Source organism: Triticum dicoccoides, chromosome 1B, assembly GCF_002162155.2.
Source record: "Triticum dicoccoides isolate Atlit2015 ecotype Zavitan chromosome 1B, WEW_v2.0, whole genome shotgun sequence".
In the NCBI taxonomy this organism is placed as follows: Eukaryota; Viridiplantae; Streptophyta; class Magnoliopsida; order Poales; family Poaceae; genus Triticum; species Triticum dicoccoides.
Window position 1 is genome coordinate 542,694,244 of NC_041381.1, and position 24,185 is coordinate 542,718,428.

Sequence of the window (24,185 nt, forward strand, 5' to 3'; positions counted from 1 at the left end):
GCACACGCTGCTGCATGCGTCCAGCTGGCGTGAAACACAGGCGAGGGCGGCAACCGGCGGTGGGGGCGGTGCCCGGCGGCGAGGGTGGTGACTGGCGTGGGGGCGGCGAAGCTCGGTGATGCTTCGAGGTCGGGGGCCTCGCTCATCCACGGTGGCTAGATGCGTAGGAGGAGAAAGAAGAAGCTGGGGGCGATTTTTTTTCCGGGAACCAACGGCAGCTCGGCTCACATCTAACGCCCTGGGCTGGACTGGCCGAAACTTTTGGCCGGCGCACCGGCGCCTATAAGCGCCCAGTTTGAACTGAGCTGAGAAAAACCATGTGACACATGTGGTAATCAATCCTAACAAGTATTAAAAAAAACTGAGCTGAGAACGGCGTTGTCGTCGACTCGGGAATGTTGTAGCATCTGTTTCTCACGTGTCATCCCATACCATGTTACGTTCCAGGCCGGCACCATATATAGCGAGAAATGCATTGAGAGACGATGGTCAGGGCTACCGAACATGCACTTTGTTTTCTGCTCTCCATCTCATTCGTGTTGACGATGGCACTCTGGCTTTGTATGGCCGGCGCCAGACCATATGCAGCCTAGCTGGTCGTCGAGGAAGTTTTAAGTCAACCTAATTTTCAGAAATTCCAGCAAAGCATTTGAAACAGTTGACGAATAACATGCCAAAACTGAAGAAATCACGTAGCGGTAAGAGCAGTAAAATGGACAGTTTGGGCCCCTGCAGGAGCAGTAGCTTTACCATCTTTACAGCTCAAAACTCACAGTTTCTTAAACTGGCACGGAGAAGATAGAGCAGTGAGTTATCCATTGCATAGCACGCCAGGGTTCCAAGTCTCCAAGATCAGCAAGACAACAGCACTTGAAGCAGCTTAAACCCCTCCAGTTTACAGGTTCCTCTCAACATTACAATGCCAAGGATTAAGCTCAACTCCAGATTCCGTAATGGCATACATGTAATAGCTGATGATAACAAGATCCCAGAACAGTCTAAGGCAAGGCACTCGTAGTCCCAACTTCACCCTCTAAAAGATACTGATGCATCCAAAGTTAAAAGGACATAACATTGAGCCATGTAAAACAAAGCCAAAAATATGCAAGACATCCATCAGATTTTGCCCAAAGTGTGGTTGAGCAAGTTGTAAACACGAGTCTCACAGCAGTCCCCAAAATGAGATGTCAGGAAACTACCACCCTACGCCTCCAAAACAACTCTGATCTGAGAATTTAGAGATACCTGCAAAGCGAATTGTAAACATGAGTCTTGCCAATCTCTTGCAATAACTTTGAAAAAGGACTAAACTAGGGACGTCTGAATAATGCTATGGAGAGAGTGAGTGACATGCAAACAGCATCCTCTTCTTCTTGAGCTCCATAAGTACAAATAAACAGAAATAACAGCACCAGCGCATTCCCATCCACATTGTTTTGGAACAATTACAAAAATGAGATGCCATATGAACGCTGCACTATGCTTTGTTTATTTTCTGTTGCGGCAATAAATGAAGCAAGAGGGTTCACCATAATCTTTGGAACAGTTTAGCAAAGATCAGTTGCTGATAACATTTTACCATAATGAATGAAGATGGCTCATCATAACCAAAAATCTGGGTATCTGCTAACCTCAACTACCGTTATCACCGTGTTTTCACACTCTGAACTTCAAATTTGTAATAATAAATCGCTCAGGTGAATTAAAAACTAGTGTTACTCAATAGAATTGGCAGCTGGCAGACATATGCACCAAATAGTACTTATTTTTCCAAATAACACACTGCTGGCATTGCAAGAGAAATGGACTGTGATGGATAATACATGAAGATAGGTTATGCGAAAGTACCAAGATAGGAATTAGCTGGTACACTTCACTTCATCAGCTCTACTTCTACACACAAAGTCTCCTTTTTGACCATGTCAGGCGATGTCTCCTCTTTGACAGCGGTCTTCTTGCTCCAATCTTCAACCATGCAAGCAAGAATAAACAGTCAATTACAATGTATACATTTCTCTGAATAGTATGTATGGCTTGAAATGGCAGAACATGTTACAGTAATTAGATGAATGAAATGCATAAGTGTCGAATCAGAACAACAAGAAAAAAATTGCCATATTCCCTGCGCCGTTTTGATACACGACATGGGTGATGTGGCATGACACATCCAAAAACAAGGATACAACAATCAGTGGTCCAAAATGATAATACACGGCGGTGTAGATCTCTAAGGAGCAGCATTAAAAGGGAAGGACGCGCGGCAAGATGCCATCAGGCTCCCAGCAGCAATGGTCGGGGAACATGTCCACATTGTGCATGAGAGGAAGGCTTGTATACATTATAAAGTACTCCCTCCGTCCCAAAATAAGTGTCTTAACCTTAGTACAATTTTGTACTAAAGTTAGTATAAAGTTGAGACAGTTATTTTGGCACGGAGGGAATATGTTTTAAATATTTAAACATCGACATGATTCAGATACTGAGCAAAACATAATGGAATCATTGATATATAGGATGCAGCAGGTATCACAACTCACTGAAGTATCAGGGAAACCTTTACCTACCAACACAAGTTAATAGGCTGATATTTTCTCCATATTTTTATTGAAAAGGAAGTTCAAACCTCCTGGCCTCTGCGTCCTTGGATGCACACAGCCGAGCAGTCACAAAAAAAATGTAACAAAAATAGGCAGTCACAAGTGACAGGAGCTGTGCCTGCCACTAGGATGAGCTTGGCCCAATCTGATGGGGTTTAAAATGCATTAAAATAAGAAGATACAAATGAACAGACTAGAACAGACTCAGCCTTTCAGTATCTTGGCTGCACTTCTCCCTTCTTATTTATTTGTTACGGCTATGTCCCTTTCTATTTAGCAATGGTGGACCACAATAGAAAGGCTACAATCAATATTGTTCCTCGAATTCACCCAATTTATAACAAAATTATAGTACGTAGAATTTATATGCAGAGGACCCTACATGAGCTTCCAAGCACCCAATTTCAGAAGATGTGTTAAAACAAAATGTGCCCAATCTGACAATTGTATAGTATACTCTATTCTTCCTTGCTTGGATGCACTTCTCCTCTTATATCTAGTTGTAGTTGACCACAATAGAAAGGGAGAATTACAGTTCCTCAAAAACATCTCAATTATTTAATCCCAAATTCTAGCACAATTTGTATATAGAAGAGAGGACTGCAAGCACATAATTTCAGAAGATACGATGAAAGGTGCCTAATTTAACAATTGCAGAGTATAATCATCTTCACCACTTCCATAGCTGATAGCTCAAACAAACAACTGATCAAGAAGATGGGAAGTGTTAGTACCTGCAGAGGGAATCTGGCTTGATTCCAGCCACGTCGGGAGGACACATGGTAGGATGGGGACACTGGGTATAGCTAGACGAGAGCTCCCTGTTATCTTCTCCTTCTCCATGTCCACGCCAAGAAGCTGGTTGCCGCACACAAGGTACACAACATGGCTGTTGAGTGGGTCAATTGCGCCAATCGCCGGCATCTCCTTCAAGGGTTCATCATCCCAAATTGTGGTGAACGCCACCTCGTGGTCCAGCGTCCAGGAGCTGCCACCGTCGTCGAGGGAGAAGGAGCTGACCACGTAGGGCTTCTTTTTGGACACCTCGATGTAGCGCATCTTCCCCTCACTTTCCCCCATACGTCGGTAGCGCTGAAGTTTCCTCATGAACACCACACCTTCGAGGTCAGGCAGCACGCTCCCTCTGGGCAGCGGGATGAACCGGAGCTCCGGCCTCTCGCTGAGCGGGTCCACCGAGATGGCGCCCCAGCTCTCGTCGATCCACCACAAGCGGTCGCCGAAGGGCACCACGGCGCTGTCGATGTGCATCCGCCGACCGGCAGGCAATGGGGACGGCAAGCCCAGCAATTTTTCCCACTTCCCCGTCTCCGAGAGAAACCGCCGCAAGACGAAGCTCTCCTCATCCTCCCTGCCGCCGATGGTAAACATCTCGGCTACGGCATACCTGTCAGGCGGTCCGTGCCCGCCTTGGGACTGAGTGAGGAGGCCGAGGTGCTGGTACATGGTGGTCCTCTTGGTGCCGTCGAGGTCCGGGAGGCGGTAGAGCTCGCCGCTGAGCGGGTTGCAGACGAAGCGCGTGACCTCCGGGTTGATGTCCATGCCGGTGAAGAAGGACATGTCGCGGATCGCGCAGAGCATCGACTCGCCGGTGGCGGGGACGTCGAACTGGAAGCGGGACTCCCAGAAGCGCACGAGGAGGAGGCCGTCGCTGCTGACGGCGGCGACGTGGCCCGGGACGGAGCCGAACACGCCGGTGGCGGGGTCAGGGAGGGGGCGCGGGTGGATGAAGTGGGCGGGGACGGTGAGGCCGGTGACGAACGGGGGCGCGTCGAGGTGCAGGGTCGCGCCCGGCGCCGGCGCCCCCGACTTGTCGACGTTGGTGAGCTGGATGAGGGCCCACGGGGGCCGCGAGGCGGCCGGGGACGAGGAGAGGGAGCGGCGGAGCCCGCCCGCGGCGGCGCTGGAGAGGCGGCGGAGCATTCTGCGTGCGGCGGGGTGGATTCACGGGAGGACTGCCGTGGACTGGTTCCAGCGAAGCGACTGCTCTGCGGTCTGTGGGCTGGTGTTGTTCTCCTTTCCTTCTTTTGAGTTTTGACCCGGCTGTCTGCTCCAATTCGCCACCCCCTCTGCTTTTGCTTCTGCAGCAGCTTGGGTGAGAAACGCCCATTCTTTTAATTTATTAAAATATAAGATGTTTTTTGATACTATGATAATGGGGAGAACGTCTTATATTTGATACCGAGGGAGTATGATATGAGCACGCGAGGAAATGTTGGGAACCAAGATTTGTGGAAGGATTCTTTTGATTTACACACATGAGAGAAAATATCTTCAAAGTAGAAATATTTCGATTACATGCACATTTGCCTAGCGATTATAGGTGGAAACCTATATTATTCAATAATCATGGATTACAATTACGATGGCAAAGTGGGGACAACGTCATGAGAACGGTACAAGTTAAACAGTCGCTCACAAGATCATGAATCTTAGAAAGTCGGAAGGTGTAGCACGACTGCATGAGCGATCATCATTGTTCCTTGACACCATTGCCACATCCTCCCGACAATCTAACTTGATGGTTGTGGATTTTGTGGCTTTTTATAAGGAGTGTTGACCTGGTTTTCATCATGTTTTTCTCGTTTCTCGATTATTTATACGAAAACACTAATGCCCACACGTGTGGCAACATTGTAATTCGCCCACACGCCTGGATCACCACTCAGTTAAGTTTGCATGAATCTTGACACATCGAGACAGTTTTCGCGTGCCACGTAGGACAAGGCCGTGTGTGGGCGTTGGAGAGGTCGCCCACACGCCCCACAGCACGCGGTTGCCAGCTGAGCTGTGTGGGCGAACTAGTTTCTGCCCACACAGCCACCACCTAGTCCACGCGCGTGTGAACGAACTGCTTTTCGCCCACACGACAGTCGTACGTTGTTGGATGGCAACTACAGTTGTGCGTACATGGCAACTAGGTAAACACACATGGCAACTATGATTCGTTTGCTAGACGGCAACTGCAGTTGCGCGTACGTGGCAATCAGGTAAACATACATGGCAACTGTGATTAACCACACGTGGCAAGTAGGTGAACACACATGGCAACTATTGTTTGACCATATGTGGCAAGTAGTTAATCACACACGACAACTATGATTTGATTACACACGGCAACTACCATAAATTAGGCATGGGAACTATAGTTAACCAAAACAAAGAGAGTTGCCATGCTTTTACAACCATATTTGCCATCCCGGGTAACTACATCTGCCATCCCGGATGGCAACTAAATCATCATCCCGCGGGTACCTATTTGTAGTTGCGCCGGGACGTGTGGGCATATTTGCTTCATGCCAAACACGCGGGTTGGGGATGGGTAGTACTTGTTGGGTGTGTGGCACGAAGTAGCTGGGCCCACACGTATGGGCAATTCTACTGTTCGCCCACACACGGCCCACACTATGGCTGCCCCCCGCTCATGCCACACATGGTGTGTGGACGAATGTCTATTATGCCACACGTGTAGTGGATATCGGCGTCCTATTTATAATGCTAATCCTTTGAGACAGAAGAAAACTCATTTTTTCATTGGTTGGCAGGAAAATGCACATATGAAAGGGAATCAAGGTGCATTACTCCAAATTGAGCTAAATAGAGCAACTTTCATGTAGGGGATTCATCATCAGGCGCACCAGAGCTCAAGACGGCCAACCATGCTTCCGCTTGTATAGGCAGTCGTATGAGGATCCAGTGGCACCCCCTCATCTACAGGAGCAACTTTCTCTTGAACATAGTACAATCAAAGTCATTCACGTACACGAGCATACACTCATCCCCATGAACGCACGCATGCACACCCTACCCTGTGAGCACCTCCGAGACTGAGCCGACATAACATCTTGAGATTTTACAAAGTCACCACAAGCGCCTCGCAGCCGAAGGGAACGTCTCCTCCCTGGAAGCCCGAAATAAATCTAGGAATTCGTAAAGGGCATCGATAACCAAAGAGACCTAGCCGCCGCCCATGCATCTGGAGAAGAAGAACCACCGGAGATCCTTCTAGTTTTGTTCATCCCCCTCCATACTCATTTTTATTTCATCACTTCCATTGTAAGAGGAATTCCAAGTTGTAAGATTAGTGTATAGTATAACTCTATTCATACTCAACTGGAGATTGAGACTTGTTTAATCATTCATCTTGTTGTGGATCTTCACAATATTATCGATATGATTTTCATGGATTTATTCTCTATGATGATTGGTTATTCTCTTCTGATGTGTGAGTAATTTCCCCTAGGCATAGGAGATGCATGTAGGTGGTTAGTAAGATTCATATGTGCCTATCCTATATGTTGTCATTCGTATTTGTAGTCTTATGATTTGTCTAGTAAGTCGTTATACTATGGTGAACGCTATGCATGTTGTCCAATTTAAGGGCTCAGTCAACATGATCTAAAGATCTACACATGTAACACATATTATTTAGAGAGTCTGCGCCCTCCGGCATGACAGGTGGAGACATTTATGTGGACCGAAGACAATATGAGATACCGGTTATCTACCAAATGTAATGCATGGTTCCGGTTTAACTACCTTAATTGTGGAGACGACCATGTTGTGGCAACGTCAAAGTAGGACAATAGTGTGGAATACAATCCCGCGAGGAGGAGTTCCATAACTCTAGGTTGATACGCCTACAGAACAATCAAATGAACTATTAAACTCACGATACAAGGTAACTGGGATTACCATTGAACTGGCACACTTGAGGTATACCATGATCTGAAATCTCTCTGCACCTAATTTCTCAACTACAGGAAAACACTTTTATTTCCGGTCTTTAATTTATGCTCTTTACTTCCAAGTCGTTATTATTATTGCTGCAACCGTCGCATCATATTCATTGCTCTGGTTTATTTGACTCTTGAAACACTAATAGCTTTACAGAATCACAAGGAGTTACTTCACATAAAAGTGATGACAACTTGTGTGTGACAGAAATGTTGCTCATAAGTACTCTCCTTCGCTCTTAGTTGGGACGATAACTATTTGAGGATACTTACACGAAAGTGATACACCACAATGTGTGGCTTACAAGTCATCAAGTATTTTCTCGCACTGTTGCCGGGGAATGAATCGCAGAGTATTTGTTTCATAATTGTTCTGCAGGTGTTGTTATTGTAGATACTTCCTGTTACTGACAGGGGTTCTACTCATTCTGGGAAGACTTATTTGCTGGATTATATTCAATGTTTTTCATTAGAGCTTCAAGCTCCATTATTAGAAAAATGCCAAAAAATCAAACTACTAAGCATAATACTTTTTTTACAGAAATGACGATTACTCAGAAAGAAAGAAAGAAAATCTGCGAGGGAATATTGTGCTCTGTATATGTGTTCAAGATCTCCCATAGTCTATCCTATGAATTATGCTACTAAGTATTTGATTGACCGCGATCTTATTCAAGAAGTCGAAAAGCATGCCTTTTTAGGGATTAAGGAAGAAGACCCTCAAGTACATCTTATGTTCTTTGATGCCTTATGATGTAGGGTGGAAACCATAAGGCCGATCTTTCACGATTTGGAGGGGATCCCATCAAGAACACGAGGGGGAACACGAGGGGAAACGAGAGGAAACACTCAAATCAACGAGAATCGATCACACATGTGCTAGATTCATGAACACAAAGAGGTCACAAAGATCCAAAGACAACAAAGGAAAGATACAAGTAGCTAGTTCTTCTCCAAGAGGAGGTCTTGAATCCACTAGGGGATCTTCCACGAGGGGGGGTGTCTTTAATCCACTTGGGGGATCTTCTGCTAAGAGGCCTTGGTCTCCAATGGAGTAGGTATCAAGTGGATGAGCAAAGCTCTATCTCATATGAGCTAAATCAATGCTAACCCTAATAAGAGGGAGGAGGAGGAGTATATATAGTCTAGGTGGGCGAAAGGGTTCGGCCCAACACGCTGTGCACAGACAGGCATCGGTCGTCCGACAGTTACCGGTCGTCCGGTGTCTCGCGGGGGTCCGAATGTCCGGTAAGTGTCGGATTTCCAAAGTTTTAGCTCTGGTGCGCATTTGTCGGATTTCCAGTCGATGTCCGACGTCCGGTGCGTCGGCCATATGGTTGGTCTCGGACTTCTGGCGTTTTGCCTCTGAACTGCAGGTGCCGGACATCTAGTGGGGGACGGGCGTTCGAGCGCTGTAGTTTGTCGGTCGTCCGGTAAGCGACAGACATCCGACCGTTGTAGACTTCAGTGGTTGGGTCTTCGGGCTGTTGGATCTCCCAGGCATCGGAAATCCGGTCCAGACCGGTCGTCCGGTGGCTATAGGTTTTTGGCAGCTTTTCCTCTAGGTCCTTGTAGTTGGTGTCCTCGTTGTCTTGTCCGTTGGATGTAGAAGTTATATGGCTTGCCTCTAAGTACCTAATCACACATATGGTTTCCGCTTGAGGTAGTAGCCATGTCTCATATGAAGAATGTGTGAGTTCGGAGAGGAACGAGTTCACCTTACACTACTGCAGGATGCTGCTAACGCGACACTACGATAAGAGACCCTTTCACAAAACTGTGTGTGATGCATTACTCGCAGACGGTGGTGTAAAAGAACTGTCAAAAAAGGTGCAAAATATTTGCGATTATGGATGCATCAAACACGGTTCAGATTTTTGTTGCGTGTGCGACTCAAGGCATACGGTTCAGTTCAATTAACTATTTGCAATGAGGGTGAACAAAGAAACGGTCTGCCATATGAAGGCGTGTGCGATGCAGAGCATACGGTTCACTCGGATGAACTATTTGCGATGAGGCGGAACAACATAAATGGGCAGCCTGATGAAGGTGTGTGCGATATACGGCATACGGTTCACTCGAATGAACTGTTTGGATTAGGGAAGAGAACATCAACGGTTCAACTTAACAAGATGTGTGTGATACGTGGCAAACAGGCCTGGAGGTTAATTTGAGAAGAAGTACACAACGGTTAATTTGTGTGTTCAAAAAAAATATCAAAAAGTAACGAGATAGACCTTCTTCAAGCCAATCAACATGTGTTCAAAAAACAAAAAATGTCAAAAATTACAAAACAAAGACCTCGACATTAACTAGATGGATGGGTCACTACAAAGATTTATAATAAAACTTTGCAGTTACCCATCCAACTAGTTAATATCGAGTCCACTTCCCATCTGGTCACCCATCTCATGACTACTCCAGCCTCAGCACAGTTAACTTGGGAGTTCTATTAGATGAGCTATCGATAGGGAAGCTGGTCCTTGCTGCTGTAGATCCCTCTTTGCAGCCTTTATTGCACAGCATAATGGAAACGGTTCAACTGAACAAGATGTGTGTGATACGCAGCAAACTGGTCTGTGATCAGAAATGTGTGTGAAGACCAATAATAACACAGATGATTGCTGCTAATAAGCCGTGTGGTTTGCTCTGTCTAAAGAAGAATAATGTGTGTGTGTGTGTGTGTGTGTGTGTGTGTGTGTGTGTGTTGGTTGTGTGCATCCTGGTTATGCAAATGTCGGGTGTGTACTTGACGTGTTGTCCATCCAGTCTCTCATGCCAAACACTATGCCAGGCTTTCTTGTCCTTCTTGATCTCATCCTTCATCTTCATTTAGTAGGGGTCGATGATGGCCGAGGCAAGGTCAACCAGGGAGTTATGTTTGTTGTCGTCGTTGCCCCAGACCTTGTACTGTTCCTGGATGTTGACAAGATTCTGACATTTCAAGCCTGAAACCTTGAACGCTTTTAGATCATTGGTGGTGTCCACCATAGCGAAATTGTAGTTGGAGCTGTTGATAAACCTGGAGAAACGCTCGCAAGGCCTTGTGGCCATGTGGTAGTGGTACACTAGGACATCATGTTGCATGCACAACTGGGCGATGACAACCTTCTGATCATGCCCGGCACGACCGATGGTGTACTCGAGGTCGAAGCCGACCACTTGGTACTTGTCATCGGCAAGGAACTGCTCCATAGTTTGGATGGAGCTCTCACCAAGCTCTAAGCTAGGTCCGTCTGTGAATTCGTCTGGTGGTTCAAATAGTAATATTCTCTAAAAAGATCAATGTTGGGCTCTTCTTGAAGGCATACTTCACAAAAGACTTGGAAATTGCAGATGTTGGAAACAGAGTTGGGTCCGATGTCTTGAGGGTGGAGCTAAAAGAAGTTTAGTACGTCGCGAAAGAATTTTGACCCGGGTGGTGCGAAGCCCCGATTTATATGATCAGCAAAGACTATAACTTCGCCTTCCTTTGGTTGGGGTCTGGCTTCTTCTGGACCTGGAACCCGGCAGTGGATGACATTTTTTGCTGCTAATACTCCCGTCTAAACATACTCGTTAAGAGTTTGTTCCATAACAATTGAAGGAACCCAGTTGCACGAGGTGACGGTCTTAGTCATTTTTGTTACGTAAGGCCTAAGAAGGAAATATTGGCGGGTTAAATTCGTAATGGTAATATTAGCTTTAGATAAGTACTGGCGGTTTAAAAGGTTCACAAGTAAGCCGACAGGCATTTGGCGGGTTACAAATTCTCATTTAAACCGCCCCCACGGCAGTGATGGAGCGGTTATCTACAGATCTGGAGTGGAGAAAATTTTCACCAAGTGCTGGATAAACAGGTTTTACAGGTTCTGCTTATAATTTTGGATCTACAGCAGTTCAGAAAATGAGAATAATTATTAAACTTAAAACTACGACAGTGGAAGAACTCACGAGTTGAGATTGAATCTTGGACAAAGAGGGTGCAGTTGCGGTTGGAAGACGATGCTAAACTATTACCGCGCAACCCCTAGTACCGTTTTTAGATCAAAGTAAGCGTTTTTAGAAGGAGACTATGATGAACAGTGAAGAACACTGACAAACGGCCGAAACCCTAATGCAGATTTGGTATAAGGGGAGATGAGTACTTACTGATGCTGATGAACAGCGGAGGTGCGCTGCAGTTCTCTCGTTCGTTCAGGCTGTTGCAGCGGCCGGAGCTGACGTCGTTGAAGGAGGACGGTGGCAGAGCTCGGGTCGTAGTGGAGTCACGAGGAGGAAGAAGAAGATGCAGAGATAGGGGTAAAAAGTGAAAAGGGGGCCCCTGTCCCTATTTATAAGGAGGTGATGAGATGGCATGCATGGAAATCGAGGAGGCAAAATGATTATGTTAACAATTGGCGCCTCGATTCACGGGAAGCCCATTAAGATAAAGATCCGTTGAGATATTCTGAGCCTTGCGCGGAATTAATGCACGTGACGTCATGGCGGTTTACAATTACTTTGTTTATGTGATGTCATGGTGGCTTATATCGGTCTACTGAAGATTCAACACGGATACATTTCTGCTAAGGTAAAAAGTGAAGATTGATGTGAACGAGTTCAAATCAATCTGGGGCCTAATGTTGGGGATATAACTCCCAGGTGTGACCTGTCCAGGAGGGGCCGGGTTACACCGATGGCGGTTTAACATGAAGAAGGTCCAAAGAGGCCCAAGGAGAAGTATGAAGATGGCGGCTCTTGGGGCCAGGCCTGGTGAAGGCCCAAGATCGGGGCATGTGAACCGCCGAAGGAAGACTTGCTCCGTAAAGCATAATTAGTTAGAAACCGAGTCGGTCACATTGTGTGAGCCGGCCGGGACTCTGTAAGCCTCCGGGTCTCTGTCTGTGTATATAAAGGCGAGACCGGGCGACGGGTTAACTCAAGAAACAAATAATCGAGTTAGATCAAGCGTATTCGCTCTCTTGTAATCGAAACTCAAGCAATACAACTAGAAGCAGGACGTAGGCTTTTACCTCCATCGTGAGGGGTCGAACCTGGGTAAACTCCTTGTGTCCTTTGTCCCGTTCAACCCCTTCAAGCTAACCTAGTTGTGATGGCTCCACACCTAAGTCCTTTGACTAGGGCATCTGCCGTGACAAATCCACGACATATACTCTAAAAGGCGTCTATATACATTTGAATGTAGTCTCTATAATGGGGACGCGGAGTTTCTGTTCCTGGGCTCATCTGCATCCCTCTCAGAAAAAAATTCAAAATAAATACTAGAAAAATTCCAAAAATTCCAAAAAAAATTGGGTAGTAGATAATTTGATGCGCGAGGTCCACTCTAAATTTCAACTCATTTGGACATATGTGCAGCTCTCGACAAAAAAGACAAAATCAGGGTCCATAAAAATGTTTACTGTTCACGCACTGTTCTGACCCGATTTATCTTTTTTGCCAAGAGCTGCTCAGGTGTCCAAATGAGTTGAAATTTAGAGCGGACCTCACGCATCAAATTATCTACCACCCCAAAAAATGGATTTTTGTGAATTTTTCTATTATTTATTTTGATTTTTTTTCTGAGCGGGACCAAATGAGCCTGGCCACCGAGTTGGATTTCTGCTATAATGGAATCTCTAAAAAAATTATAATTAGGAATGTAAGTGCATCTAGTGCCACCCCTAGTTTGGTTTTGGAGTATTGACGACAAACGTGGTTGAGGGACTAATGTGTTTGTGAGAATTGCAGGATAACACAGGTAGTAGTCCCTCCTTGATTCGGTTTACCTACCGGAGATGACCCCTAAAAATGTTTGAAGACATTGAAGATAATGGTGGTACGTGAAGATATTCACATTGAAGACTATGATAGAAGAAGACATTGAGTGAAGACTATGGAGCACGAAGACTTAGTAGTTTCGTTGTTTCTTTTCTTCTTTGTTGAGTCATAGGAATCACCGCACTGTTAAGTGGGGTCCAAGTGAACAAAGTCAGCGTGACTGAAGTGATGCTCAACCAAAATCCTATGTCTTCGAGCGAAGACAATGAGAGCAAATCTTATCCAGAGTCGGATAAGTCAGCTTTACTTGTAGCCCAAGTCAAGCTGTCGCGTGTGTTTGAAATCTGACCGTTGTGACACGTGTTAGTTCCTTAGTGACCTAGGGTCATTTCGGACAAATCAGGCTAGGTTGCCTAGTGGCTATAAATAGCCGACCCCCTACACCATAAATTGGTGGCTGCTCAGAGTTAGTGCACGGCTTTTGTCGTAGAGAGCAACCCACCTCCGAAGAGTTTGAGAGAGAAATCCTTGTGAGGACAAAGCCCAAAACACCCAGAGCCCAAAGAGTGTTTGGCATCACTGAAGTATTTTTGTCCGCGTGATCTGAAGACTTGTTACACTTGAGGACTGTGAATCCTCCAGCCGGTTAGGCGTCGCATTCTGAGCATCCAAGAGTAATTGTGGATTGCCGGTGAACAAAGTCTGTGAAGGTTTGGAAGTCTACCTTGAAGACTTACCAGAGTGATTGGGCGAGGACTGTGTGTCCTTAGCTCAAGTGGAATAAGGTGAAGACACTGTCTTCTGAGTTCAATCTCAGCCTCCCTAACCATACGTACAGTTGTCACAACAACTAGAAATGGTCAAACAAATCCTTGTCTTTACAACGCACTGGTTCTATCTCTTACTCTCCTTACTTACAGTTCGTCTTTGTGAAGTCATTGCCTGATTGCTATGCCTGTTTGACTTTACTGTGTGACTACTTGTTCTGGTTGGCTTCGTACTATCTTCCATCCTGATCCTACTACCTAGCTGCTATCAGTCATCATGCTTTGGTTTCATACTTGTCTGACTATGGCTTGTCTAGTGTAGTTCATCTTCCGCTGCATGTTTATAGGTCCTGTTTTCGTGTTTGTCTTTGAAACATTCATGTTTTGAAGACTTTCATAAACATCACCTATTCACCCCCCTCTAGTCAATAACTAGCACTTTCAATTGGTATCAGAGCAAGGTACTCCCTTGTTCTGTGTGATTCGGTTTAACCACCTGGAGTTTAGCTATGTTGACTGCAGAGATAATCAAAGTCTCCGCTGCATGCCCTGTCTTCGATGGCACTGAATATCCTTACTGGAAGAATAAGATGCGTATGCATCTTGAATCCATTGATGTCGATCTGTAGTATGTCGTCAAGAACGGCGTTCCCAAGACTAGTGAAGGTGTCTCCCCTAATGATGTCAAGAAGTTCATTCAACTTGATTCTACTGCGAAGAACATCATCTATGGTCATCTGACCAAAGGGCAGTATGGCCGTGTGAGTGCTTTGGAAACTTCGAAGCTAGTCTAGGACTGGCTCTCCAAGGTCAATGAAGGTGTTTCAACTCAGAGAGATCAAAGAATCAGTGTCCTACGCAACCTCTTCAACCGCTTCAAGAGAAATGACAATGAAAATGTCCAGCTCACGTTTGATTGTCTCACTGACATCACAAATGAGCTTCAGGCTCTCGGCGCCACTGAGATCACCAAGCATGAAATCGTCAAGACGCTTATGAGATCTCTTGACAGCTCATTTACACTTTGGCTCTTATGATTCGAGAACGCCCTGACTTCAAGACACTCGATCCATCTGACATACTTGAGAGGCTCAACACACATGAGTTCCAGCTATCTGAGAAAAGAGATATCTATGGTCCCAACTATGGCCGAACTTGCGCTTTGAAGGCAAAGGCTGTTTCCTCATCTGAAGAAGAATCTGACTACAGTTCTGGTGAAGCTGAAGACCTTGGAAAGGAGCTTGCTATGCTTGTGAAGAAGTTCCAGAAGTTCACTAAGAAGAAAGGCTTTAGAAAGTCTTCACGATCCAGCTCAAGAAATGATGAAGCTTCTTCCCAAGACCACAAGAAGAGAACCTGTCACAAGTGCAAGAAACCTGGCCACTACATCTCTGAGTGTCCACAGTGGGACAATGAGAAGAAAAAGAAGAAGAGCAAGTAATATGATTTTGATGACAAGAAGAAGAAGAAATACTCAAAATCTTCTTCCAAGTCTTCATCACATAAGAAAAGTTCATCTGGCAAGGATCGTGCTTTTGTTGGCAAGGAAATGGATTCAGAAGAGGAGTCTGCTTCTGAGGAGGCAGAAGTGGTGGAGTCTGAGGAGGAGTCTGACTCTGGCATTGCAAGTCTGGCTTTAGCTTCAGCCTACGTGGCCAAGTCCATCTTCAACACTGAAGACAATGCCTCCATCACCATCGTTGATGCTAGTGACAAGGACGACTCCGCTCCCACTTACTGCTTCATGGCACGTGGTGCCAAGGTAAACTCACGCGATGCTTACTTTCAAACATCAAGTGAAGATGACTCTGATTGTGAATCCAAACCTAGCTACAAAAAACTTGCTAAAATTGCAACTGAACAACAGAAAGCTATGGAACATATTCAAAAACTATTAGACAAAAGCGATGACCTGTTGGACGCGGAAATGACTAAGACTCAGTCCTTAATTGAAGACATAAAAAATCTTCATGTTAAGTATTAGGAACTTGAAGGTCGTCATGAAACCCTCTCAACATCTCATGAAAAGCTTTCCTATGATTATCTTCAAATGAAGCAAGATCTTGAAAAATCGAGATCGAATCATGAAGATCTTCAAAAGGAGAACGAGTCACTTCGCGCTCAACAGATCAGTCCCGCTCGGGAAGGATTTGAACCACCATGTTTAAAATGCATTGAGCGTGATAATGTTACTTCTGTTGTTGGATGTTCTACTGCTCCTATTGCAATATCTTCAACTGCTGATGTGGTAACTAACCCCTCTGTTGAGGATACCACTACTATTGCTGATGAGAATGCCATGTTGAAGACACTGATTGAGACAGGGATGTACAAAAGCCTCAAAGGGCATCAGACATTATGTGATGTCCTCAAAAAGCAGATTCTGAACCGAAACCCTAGAAAAGAGGGTATTGGGTTCGAGAGGAAAATGAATGTTGATGGGTCATACTGGAAGCCTGAGCAGTACCCCAAAACCACATGGGTTGCTGCAAAGGAATCTCTAGTAGATCCATCCACCTTATCTGGTTTCACTTGTGCTAACCCTATTATCATTGATGAATCCTTTGATGCAAACTATAAACTATTTAAGGATCAGAATGGTGAAGTGTTTGCCAGGTATATTGGTACTAACTGCAGGAATGGACCGCCTATGAAGAAGATCTGGGTACCTAAACAGCGTATTGAGGATCTTCCTGTGAATGTCATCATGACACCACCAAGGAAGAAGACAAACCCCCGACCTATGGCTTCATATGGCCCAAAGGCTTCATACAGATACAGGACTCACCTGAGTCACCCTAACGCCAATGTTTTGCAGGGAAACCATACTCAGACTTGAGCGTGTGTCTTCAAACCGCTATGTTCATAGAACTAAGAACTTTTCTGCTTATTCATATGAGTATCATGCTTCTCCTGCAAGGCTATTTGCTAGGGCTCCAAAGCCGAAATTCTCAGATGTTGCACTTAGACTCATTGCTTCTAAGCCACCCCTGAAGATGTGGGTGGTTAAGAAGAATTAACTCTATTTTGTAGGAAAAGGTCTCCAGCCTGAAATCAAAGGCGTCCGATGCTATTGCTGGGGACCTAAAACACATTATGGGACGCAAGATAAAATGCCCAAATGATCTTACTATGTATTTCACATCTGAATCGCTTGCCAGTCATACTATCAGTCCTAACCTTGATCTAAGACTTGACAATCCTCCTGTGCATCAAATGTTTATGCTTCACAACACACTCTTTGTGAAGCCTATCCTCCTAACTGCACTGTAGGGTATGAAACCTCGTGCTTCAGAATGGATTATGGACAGCGGATGCACTAACCACATGACTGGTGATCGAAGTCTTCTCATGGACTCAACCTTACGTCCATGTGATAAAAGTCACATCACATTCGCTGACACTGGTAAAAGCAAGGTATTGGGCCTAGGTAGAGTTGCAATCTCAAGGGATCAGCACATGGACAAAGTGATGCTTGTTGAATCCCTTGGTTTCAACTTAATGTCTGTCTCAATGCTTTGTGACTTAAACATGATTGTGTTGTTTGGAAAATATCGTTGCCTTGTACTAATGGAATCTGACAAGTCTCTAGTCTTCGAAGGGTACATGAAAGATGATCTGTACATGGTAGATTTCTCAGCAGGACCACACATGGCCGTATGTCTTCTAGCCAAGTCTTCAGAGTGCTGGCTCTGGCATCGGAGGCTAGGGCATGCTGGCATGAGGAACCTATACACTCTCGCCAAGAAGAAGCACGTAATAGGCATTGAGGACGTCAAGTTCAAGAAAGATCATCTATGTGGTGCTTGTGAAGCTGGGAAGATGACAAGGGCCAAGCATCCCTCGAAGACAATCATGACTACATCTCGACTGAGGGAGTCCTGGACTAGGGGGTGTCCGGACAGCCGGACTATCATCGTCCGCCGGACTCCAAGACTATGAAGATACAAGATTGAAGACTTTGTCTCGTGTCCGGATGGGACTTTCCTTGGCGTGGAAGGCAAGCTTGGCGATACGGATATGTAGATCTCCTACCATTGTAACCGACTTTGTGTAACCCTAGCCCTCTCCGGTGTCTATATAAACCGGAGGGTTTTAGTCCGTAGGACACAACAACCATTACAACAATCATACCATAGGCTAGCTTCTAGGGTTTAGCCTCCTTGATCTCGTGGTAGATCCACTCTTGTACTACCCATATCATCAATATCAATCAAGCAGGAGTAGGGTTTTACCTCCATCGAGAGGGCCCGGACCTGGGTAAAAACATCGGGTCCCTTGTCTCCTGTTACCATCCGCCTAGACGCACAGTTCGGGACCCCCTACCCGAGATCCGCCGGTTTTGACACCAACATTGGTGCTTTCATTGAGAGTTCCTCTGTGTCGTCACCGATAGGCTTGATGGCTTCTTCAGTCAACAACGCCGTCCAGGGTGAGACTTTTCTCCCCGGACAGATCTTCGTATTCGGCGGCTTCGTGCTGCGGGCCAATTCACTTGGCCATCTGGAGCAGATCGAAAGCTACGCCCCTGGCCGTCAGGTCAGATTTGGAAGCCTAAACTTAACGGCGGATATCCGCGGAGACTTGATCTTCGATGGATCCGAGCCGCAGCCGAGCGTGCCGCACTGTCACGATGGGCATGATCTAACTCTGCCGCCAGACAGTACCTTGGAGGCCGCACACGAATCCGCTCCGACCCATAGTCCGGAGCCGATCGCGCAGATCGAGGACGGGTGGCTGGACACCGCCTCGGGAGCCGCAACTTCCACGGTGATGGAGCCGAACACTAGCCTTGTCCCTTATAAAGCTCGTGACTCCGAGGTGCCGGACTCCCTGCCGGACTCCGAACCTCCTGCGCCCCTGCCAATCGAATCCGATTGGGCGCCGATCATGGAGTTCACCGCCGCGGACATCTTTCAGCACTCACCCTTCGGTGACATCCTAAATTCACTAAAGCATCTCTCGCTATCCAGAGAGCCCTGGCCGGACTATGGCCAGGATGGTTGGGATACGGACGACGAAGAAATTCAAAGCCCACCCACCACCCACTTTGTAGCCACTGTCGACGATCTAACCGACATGCTAGACTACGACTCCGACGACATCGATGGTATGGACGATGATGCCAGAGACGATCAAGAACCAGCGCCACAGGGCATTGGAAGACCACCTCGTCATGCGACATATACATGGTGGACACCCCAAAGGATGGAGACGGAGAAGAAGCAGCGGAGGCAGATTCCTTAAAGAAACAGCCCAAGCGCCGATGTCAGCGGCGCCGCTCTAAATCCCGCCACAGCAAGAAAGGAGATTCCGGCACAGGAGATAATAACACCCCAGAAAGTGCCAAAGACAATCCCCTCCTGCAAGATTCGGCGCAGGAGGATGCAGAAGCCAGCCCTCACGAGAGAGCGGCAGACGAAGAGGTCGAGGATGATAATTACATACCTCCCTCCGGAGACGAGGCAAGCCTCGACGACGACGAATTCGTCGTGCCTGAGGATCCCGTCGAACAAGAGCGTTTCAAACGCAGGCTAAAGGCCACAACAAATAGCCTAAAGAAAAAGCAGCAGCAGCTTCAAGATGATCAAGACCTGCTGGCCGACCGATGGACCGAGGTCCTCGCGGCCGAAGAGTACGAACTCGAACGCCCCTCCAAGAGCTACCCAAAACGCAAGTTGCTCCCCCGATTAGAGGAGGAAGCATACATACCTTCATCACCAGCGCACAATACGGCTGATCGACCACCCCATGGTCGCGACAGAGAGGCATCCAGGCCCTCCATCAAGACCGTACCCCGGCATCGTTCGAAAAGTACAAAGCCACAGGGGAACGCGCCAGACTTGCGGGATATATTGGAGGACAAGGCAAGACAATCCAGATCTATCTATGGATCACGTGGGTGCCCCACAACCCACGACGAATATCGTCGCCCCGGATACAAATACTCCGGCCGGGCGGAACACAGCAGACAACGCTCCCTTGAGCTACGTTGTGAAATTGCTCAATACAGAGGCGCCGCACACCCACTATGCTTCACAGACGAAGTAATGGATCATCAAATCCCTGAAGGGTTTAAACCCGTAAACATTGAATCCTATGATGGCACGATAGACCCTGTGGTTTGGATCGAAGATTATCTCCTTCACATCCATATGGCCCGCGGCGACGATCTCCACGCCATCAAGTATCTCCCACTCAAGCTTAAAGGACCAGCCCGGCATTGGCTTAACAGCTTGCCCGCAGAGTCAATTGGGTGTTGGGAGGACCTGGAAGCCGCATTCCTCGACAACTTCCAGGGCACATATGTGTGACCACCAGACGCCGATGACCTAAGCCACATAATTCAGCAGCCAGATGAATCAGCCAGACAATTCTGGACACGGTTCTTAATGAAAAAAATCAAATCGTCGACTGTCCGGACGCAGAGGCCCTCGCAGCCTTCAAACACAACATCCGCGACGAATGGCTAGCCCGGCACCTAGGACAGGAAAAGCCAAAATCCATGGCAGCCCTCACATCATTAATGACCCGCTTCTGTGCGGGAGAGGATAGCTGGCTAGCTCGCAGCAACAACCTCAGTAAAAATGCTGGCAGTCCGGATACTAAGAACCATAACGGCAAGTCGCGTCGAAGCAAAAAGAAACGCCGTGTTAACGGCGACAACGATGAGGATACGGCAGTCAACGCCGGATTCTGAGGCTCTAAACCCGGTCAGCGGAAGAAGCCATTCAAAAAAACCACTCTGGGTCCGTCCAATTTGGACCGAATACTCGACCGCTCATGCCAGATACATGGCACCCCCGAAAAGCCAGCTAACCACACCAACAGAGATTGTTGGGTATTTAAGCAGGCAGGCAAGTTAATTGCCGAAACAACGACAAGGGGCTGCACAGCGACGACGAGGAAGAGACCCGACCGTCGAACAGTAGAGGACAGAAGGGTTTCCCCCACAAGTGCGGACGGTAAACATGATATACGCAACCCATATACCCAAGAGGGAGTGGAAGCGTGCACTAAGGGACGTATATGCGATGGAGCCAGTCGCCCCTAAGTTCAATCCATGGTCCTCTTGCCCGATCACTTTCGATCGAAGAGACCATCCGACCAGTATCCGCCATGGCGGATTCGCCGCATTGGTTTTAGACCCAATCATCGATGGATTTCACCTCACGAGAGTCCTGATGGACGGCGGCAGTAGCCTGAACCTGCTTTATCAGGATACAGTGCGCAAGATGGGCATAGACCCCTCAAGGATTAAACCTACAAAGACGACCTTCAAAGGCGTCATACCAGGTGTTGAGGCCAATTGTACAGGCTCAGTCACACTGGAAGTGGTCTTCAGATCCCCGGATAATTTCCGAAGCGAGGAGTTAATCTTCGACATAGTCCCGTTCCGCAGCGGCTATCACGCTCTGCTCGGACGAACCGCGTTCGCAAAGTTCAACGCAGTGCCGCATTACGCATACCTCAAGCTCAAGATGTCAGGCCCCCGTGGAGTCATCACGGTCAACGGAAATACGGAACGCTCCCTCCGAACGGAGGAACATACAGCGGCTGTCGCGGCAGAAGTACAGAGCAGCCTTCTAAGGCAATTTTCGAGTCCGGCCGTTAAACGGCCGGACACGGCCAAAGGCGCCCGGAGCAACATCAACCAAGACCATCTGGCACGTTCCGAGCACGCGTAGCAATGCGGCCCCAACCCCAACCCTCGCACGATTGCAAGACCAACCCTCCGCGTACATCATTACGCTCTGGAGATACCATGGGCCTAGGGGGAGGGGCACGACCACAACAGACCCAGAGTGCGGCTCGACCACACCAGGGGCTCACAAGTGTGTCGCTCTTTTTTATTTTTTATTTTTTTCCTTCTTTGTATACACAGGACTCCGTTCACCAGAGGCCCTGTCCAGCGGCGAACCCGCCGAACTCACGATGCAACAGCCAGGGAGGGAAAAAGGTTGCGACGAATACTCAGGTGGTCTCCATTACGAGCATTAAATTTGATTATATACACCAGTCCGCAGCCCACCCCTGGAGGGGGACATGTTTAATTAGTCCAATCCCTTGCTTACCGCACTATTTGTATCATTCCGCACTCATAGCAGAATTCCTTGAATAAATAATGCAGCACTTTTTGCCTGTAATTGCATTACTTTACATATATGTTCACTAATGACATCTTGCACCCATATATTTTGGTACGGCCGAATACACCAGGGGCTTATGTTCCCCGCATTATGGTGTGATAAGTCCGAACACTTTCACAAGTGCGGCACCCCGAACTTATAGCATTATATGAATCGGCTCCGAATCATGTCTTGGGTCAATAGTTGGGTTTGCCCGGCTCCCACGTTTTGGTACCTTACGTTCCGTTCTGTTGGCTAAGGTGGCACTGGGAGAACCACTGTGATTGCGCCCCGGTTGAGCTGGGCGAGCGCCTCAGTGGAGAAAGCTAAAACTGACTGTCATGATAAGGCGAGAGACTGGTCGCTGTTCGACCTTAAAGACTTATGCCGCTTCAAGCGAAGAACCGGATAATGTCCGGCCAAGGCGTGGATAGCGCCCCGAATTCGGTATACTAGGGGCTTCGCCGAAATTTAAAATTATAGAATTCTATGGCTAAGTGAGAGTGTTCAAGCATTATAAGTCTGGTTGCCTTGTTCGTTGTGTTGAGCGCCTCCCTAGATGGACCCAAAAATGGGAACAAGAGTGCTCAAGTTTATCCCGAACACCCCAGCACTCGTGGCTTGGGGGCTGAAGCCGACGACTTGCCATCTCTCAGATTTTATAAATGGCCGCACATAAGGTAATATTTTAAATCAAACAAGCGTTGCTTAGCGCATATGAACAAGGTTTTCAGCGCACAGGGTAATACATAGCGAGTCTACTCAATAATTACATCTCTGGAGCACTCATCCGCAATCCTGCGGGCACCCTTCAGGACAGTCTTATAGTACATCTCGGGCGTACGATACTCCTTGCCCGCTGGTGGCGCGTCAGTGATAAGCCTCTCCGCATCCAGCCTGCCCCAATGCACCTTTGCGCGGGCAAGGGCCTGACGAGCACCTTCAATACAGGCGGAGCGCTTGATGACCTCCACCCAGGGGCACGCATCCACCAGCCGCCGCACAAGGCCGAAGTAGCTCCTAGGCATGGCCCCTCCAGGCCACAGCCGGACTATGAGGCCCTTCATGGCCTGCTCGACTACCTTGTGGAGCTCGACCAACTGCTTCAGCTGGTCGCTAGGGGGCACCGGATGGCCGGTCTCAGCGTACTGAGACCAGAAGACCTTCTCCGTTGAGCTCCCCTCCTCGGCTCGGTAGAATGCGGCGGCATCGGACACACTACGAGGCAGATCTGCAAATGCCCCTGGAGAGCTCCGAATTCGGGTAAGTGTCAGGTAGTTTACATTAACATGCTTGCTTTGCATGAAAAATGCCTTACCCGCCGCTATTTTCTTCACCGCCTCAATCTCCTGAAGGGCCTTATGGGCCTCGGCCTTGGCGGCTTTGGCACTTTCGAGGGCCGAGGCAAGCTCGGACTCTCGAGTCTTTGAGTCGCACTCCAAACCCTCATGCTTTTCCATGAGAGCCTGGAGCTCTTGCCGCACTTCCGCCACCCGCGCCTCCTGCTTCTCTCGCTCCGCTCGTTCCGCGGCCGCATTGCGTTCGGCCACGGATATAGCCTCCTTCAGGGCCGCCACCTCGTTCATGGCCCCTGCAGTACCCATGTTATCCTTGTTATTTTTATTGCAATCGAAATCCTTTTCTATAAGGTAAATATTCAAAGTGGTGTTACTCACCTTCTTTGTCCTCGAGCTGCTTCTTGGCACGGCCGAGCTCTTGCTCGGACCGCTCGAGATCTTGCTTCAATGCACCAACCTCCGTAGTCAGTGCAGCAGAGGTCAGCAGCGCAGCCTGCAAACCCATATTGACATAATTTTTAACAACCCTGCGTATATCTTCATAGATCCTCAGTCCGGCTTTTCTTTCCGAACACCGAACCGAGCATCAGGGGCTACTGTCTATGCGGTATTACATTACATATTTTTAACTTCTTACCTCAAAGCCTGTTAGAAGGCTGCTGCAGGCTTCGGTCAGCCCGCTCTTGGCGAGCTGAACCTTCTGAATCACCGCACTCATGATAGTGTGGTGTTCTTCCTCGATGGAAGCGCCTTTGAGCACCTCCAACAAGTTGTCCGGCGCCTCCGGTTGGACGGGGGCCGCCGGCGTCACGGTCTTGCCCTTCTTGCGAAGGAGCCACCTGTCGGACTCCGGAACCACTGCGGGTTCCGGCGTGGAGTCCGGCGCAAAGTCCGGGAG

General features: G+C 47.6%; 1 protein-coding gene across 1 annotated transcript; it reads right to left on the bottom strand.

Moving 5' to 3' along the window:
- Window positions 1-800: 800 nt before the first annotated feature.
- On the bottom strand, window positions 801-4,593 carry LOC119348382. Its single transcript, XM_037616540.1, has 3 exons — window positions 3,332-4,593; window positions 1,849-1,965; window positions 801-1,245 (listed from the first exon to the last, which is right to left on the bottom strand). The coding sequence occupies exons 1-2, from the start codon at window positions 4,536-4,538 to the stop codon at window positions 1,874-1,876; spliced, it is 1,299 nt and encodes a 432-aa protein (XP_037472437.1). The 5' UTR covers window positions 4,539-4,593; the 3' UTR covers window positions 801-1,245; window positions 1,849-1,873.
- Between the last annotated feature and the right edge of the window lie 19,592 nt (window positions 4,594-24,185).

Excerpts from the sequence above, each read along its gene's own strand:
- LOC119348382 (XM_037616540.1), bottom strand. The coding sequence starts at position 4,538 with ATGCTCCGCCGCCTCTCCAGCGCCGCCGCGGGCGGGCTCCGCCGCTCC. Across the intron at positions 1,966-3,331 it reads AAGCCAGATTCCCTCTGCAG|ATTGGAGCAAGAAGACCGCT; the intron begins GTACTAACACTT and ends GCATGGTTGAAG.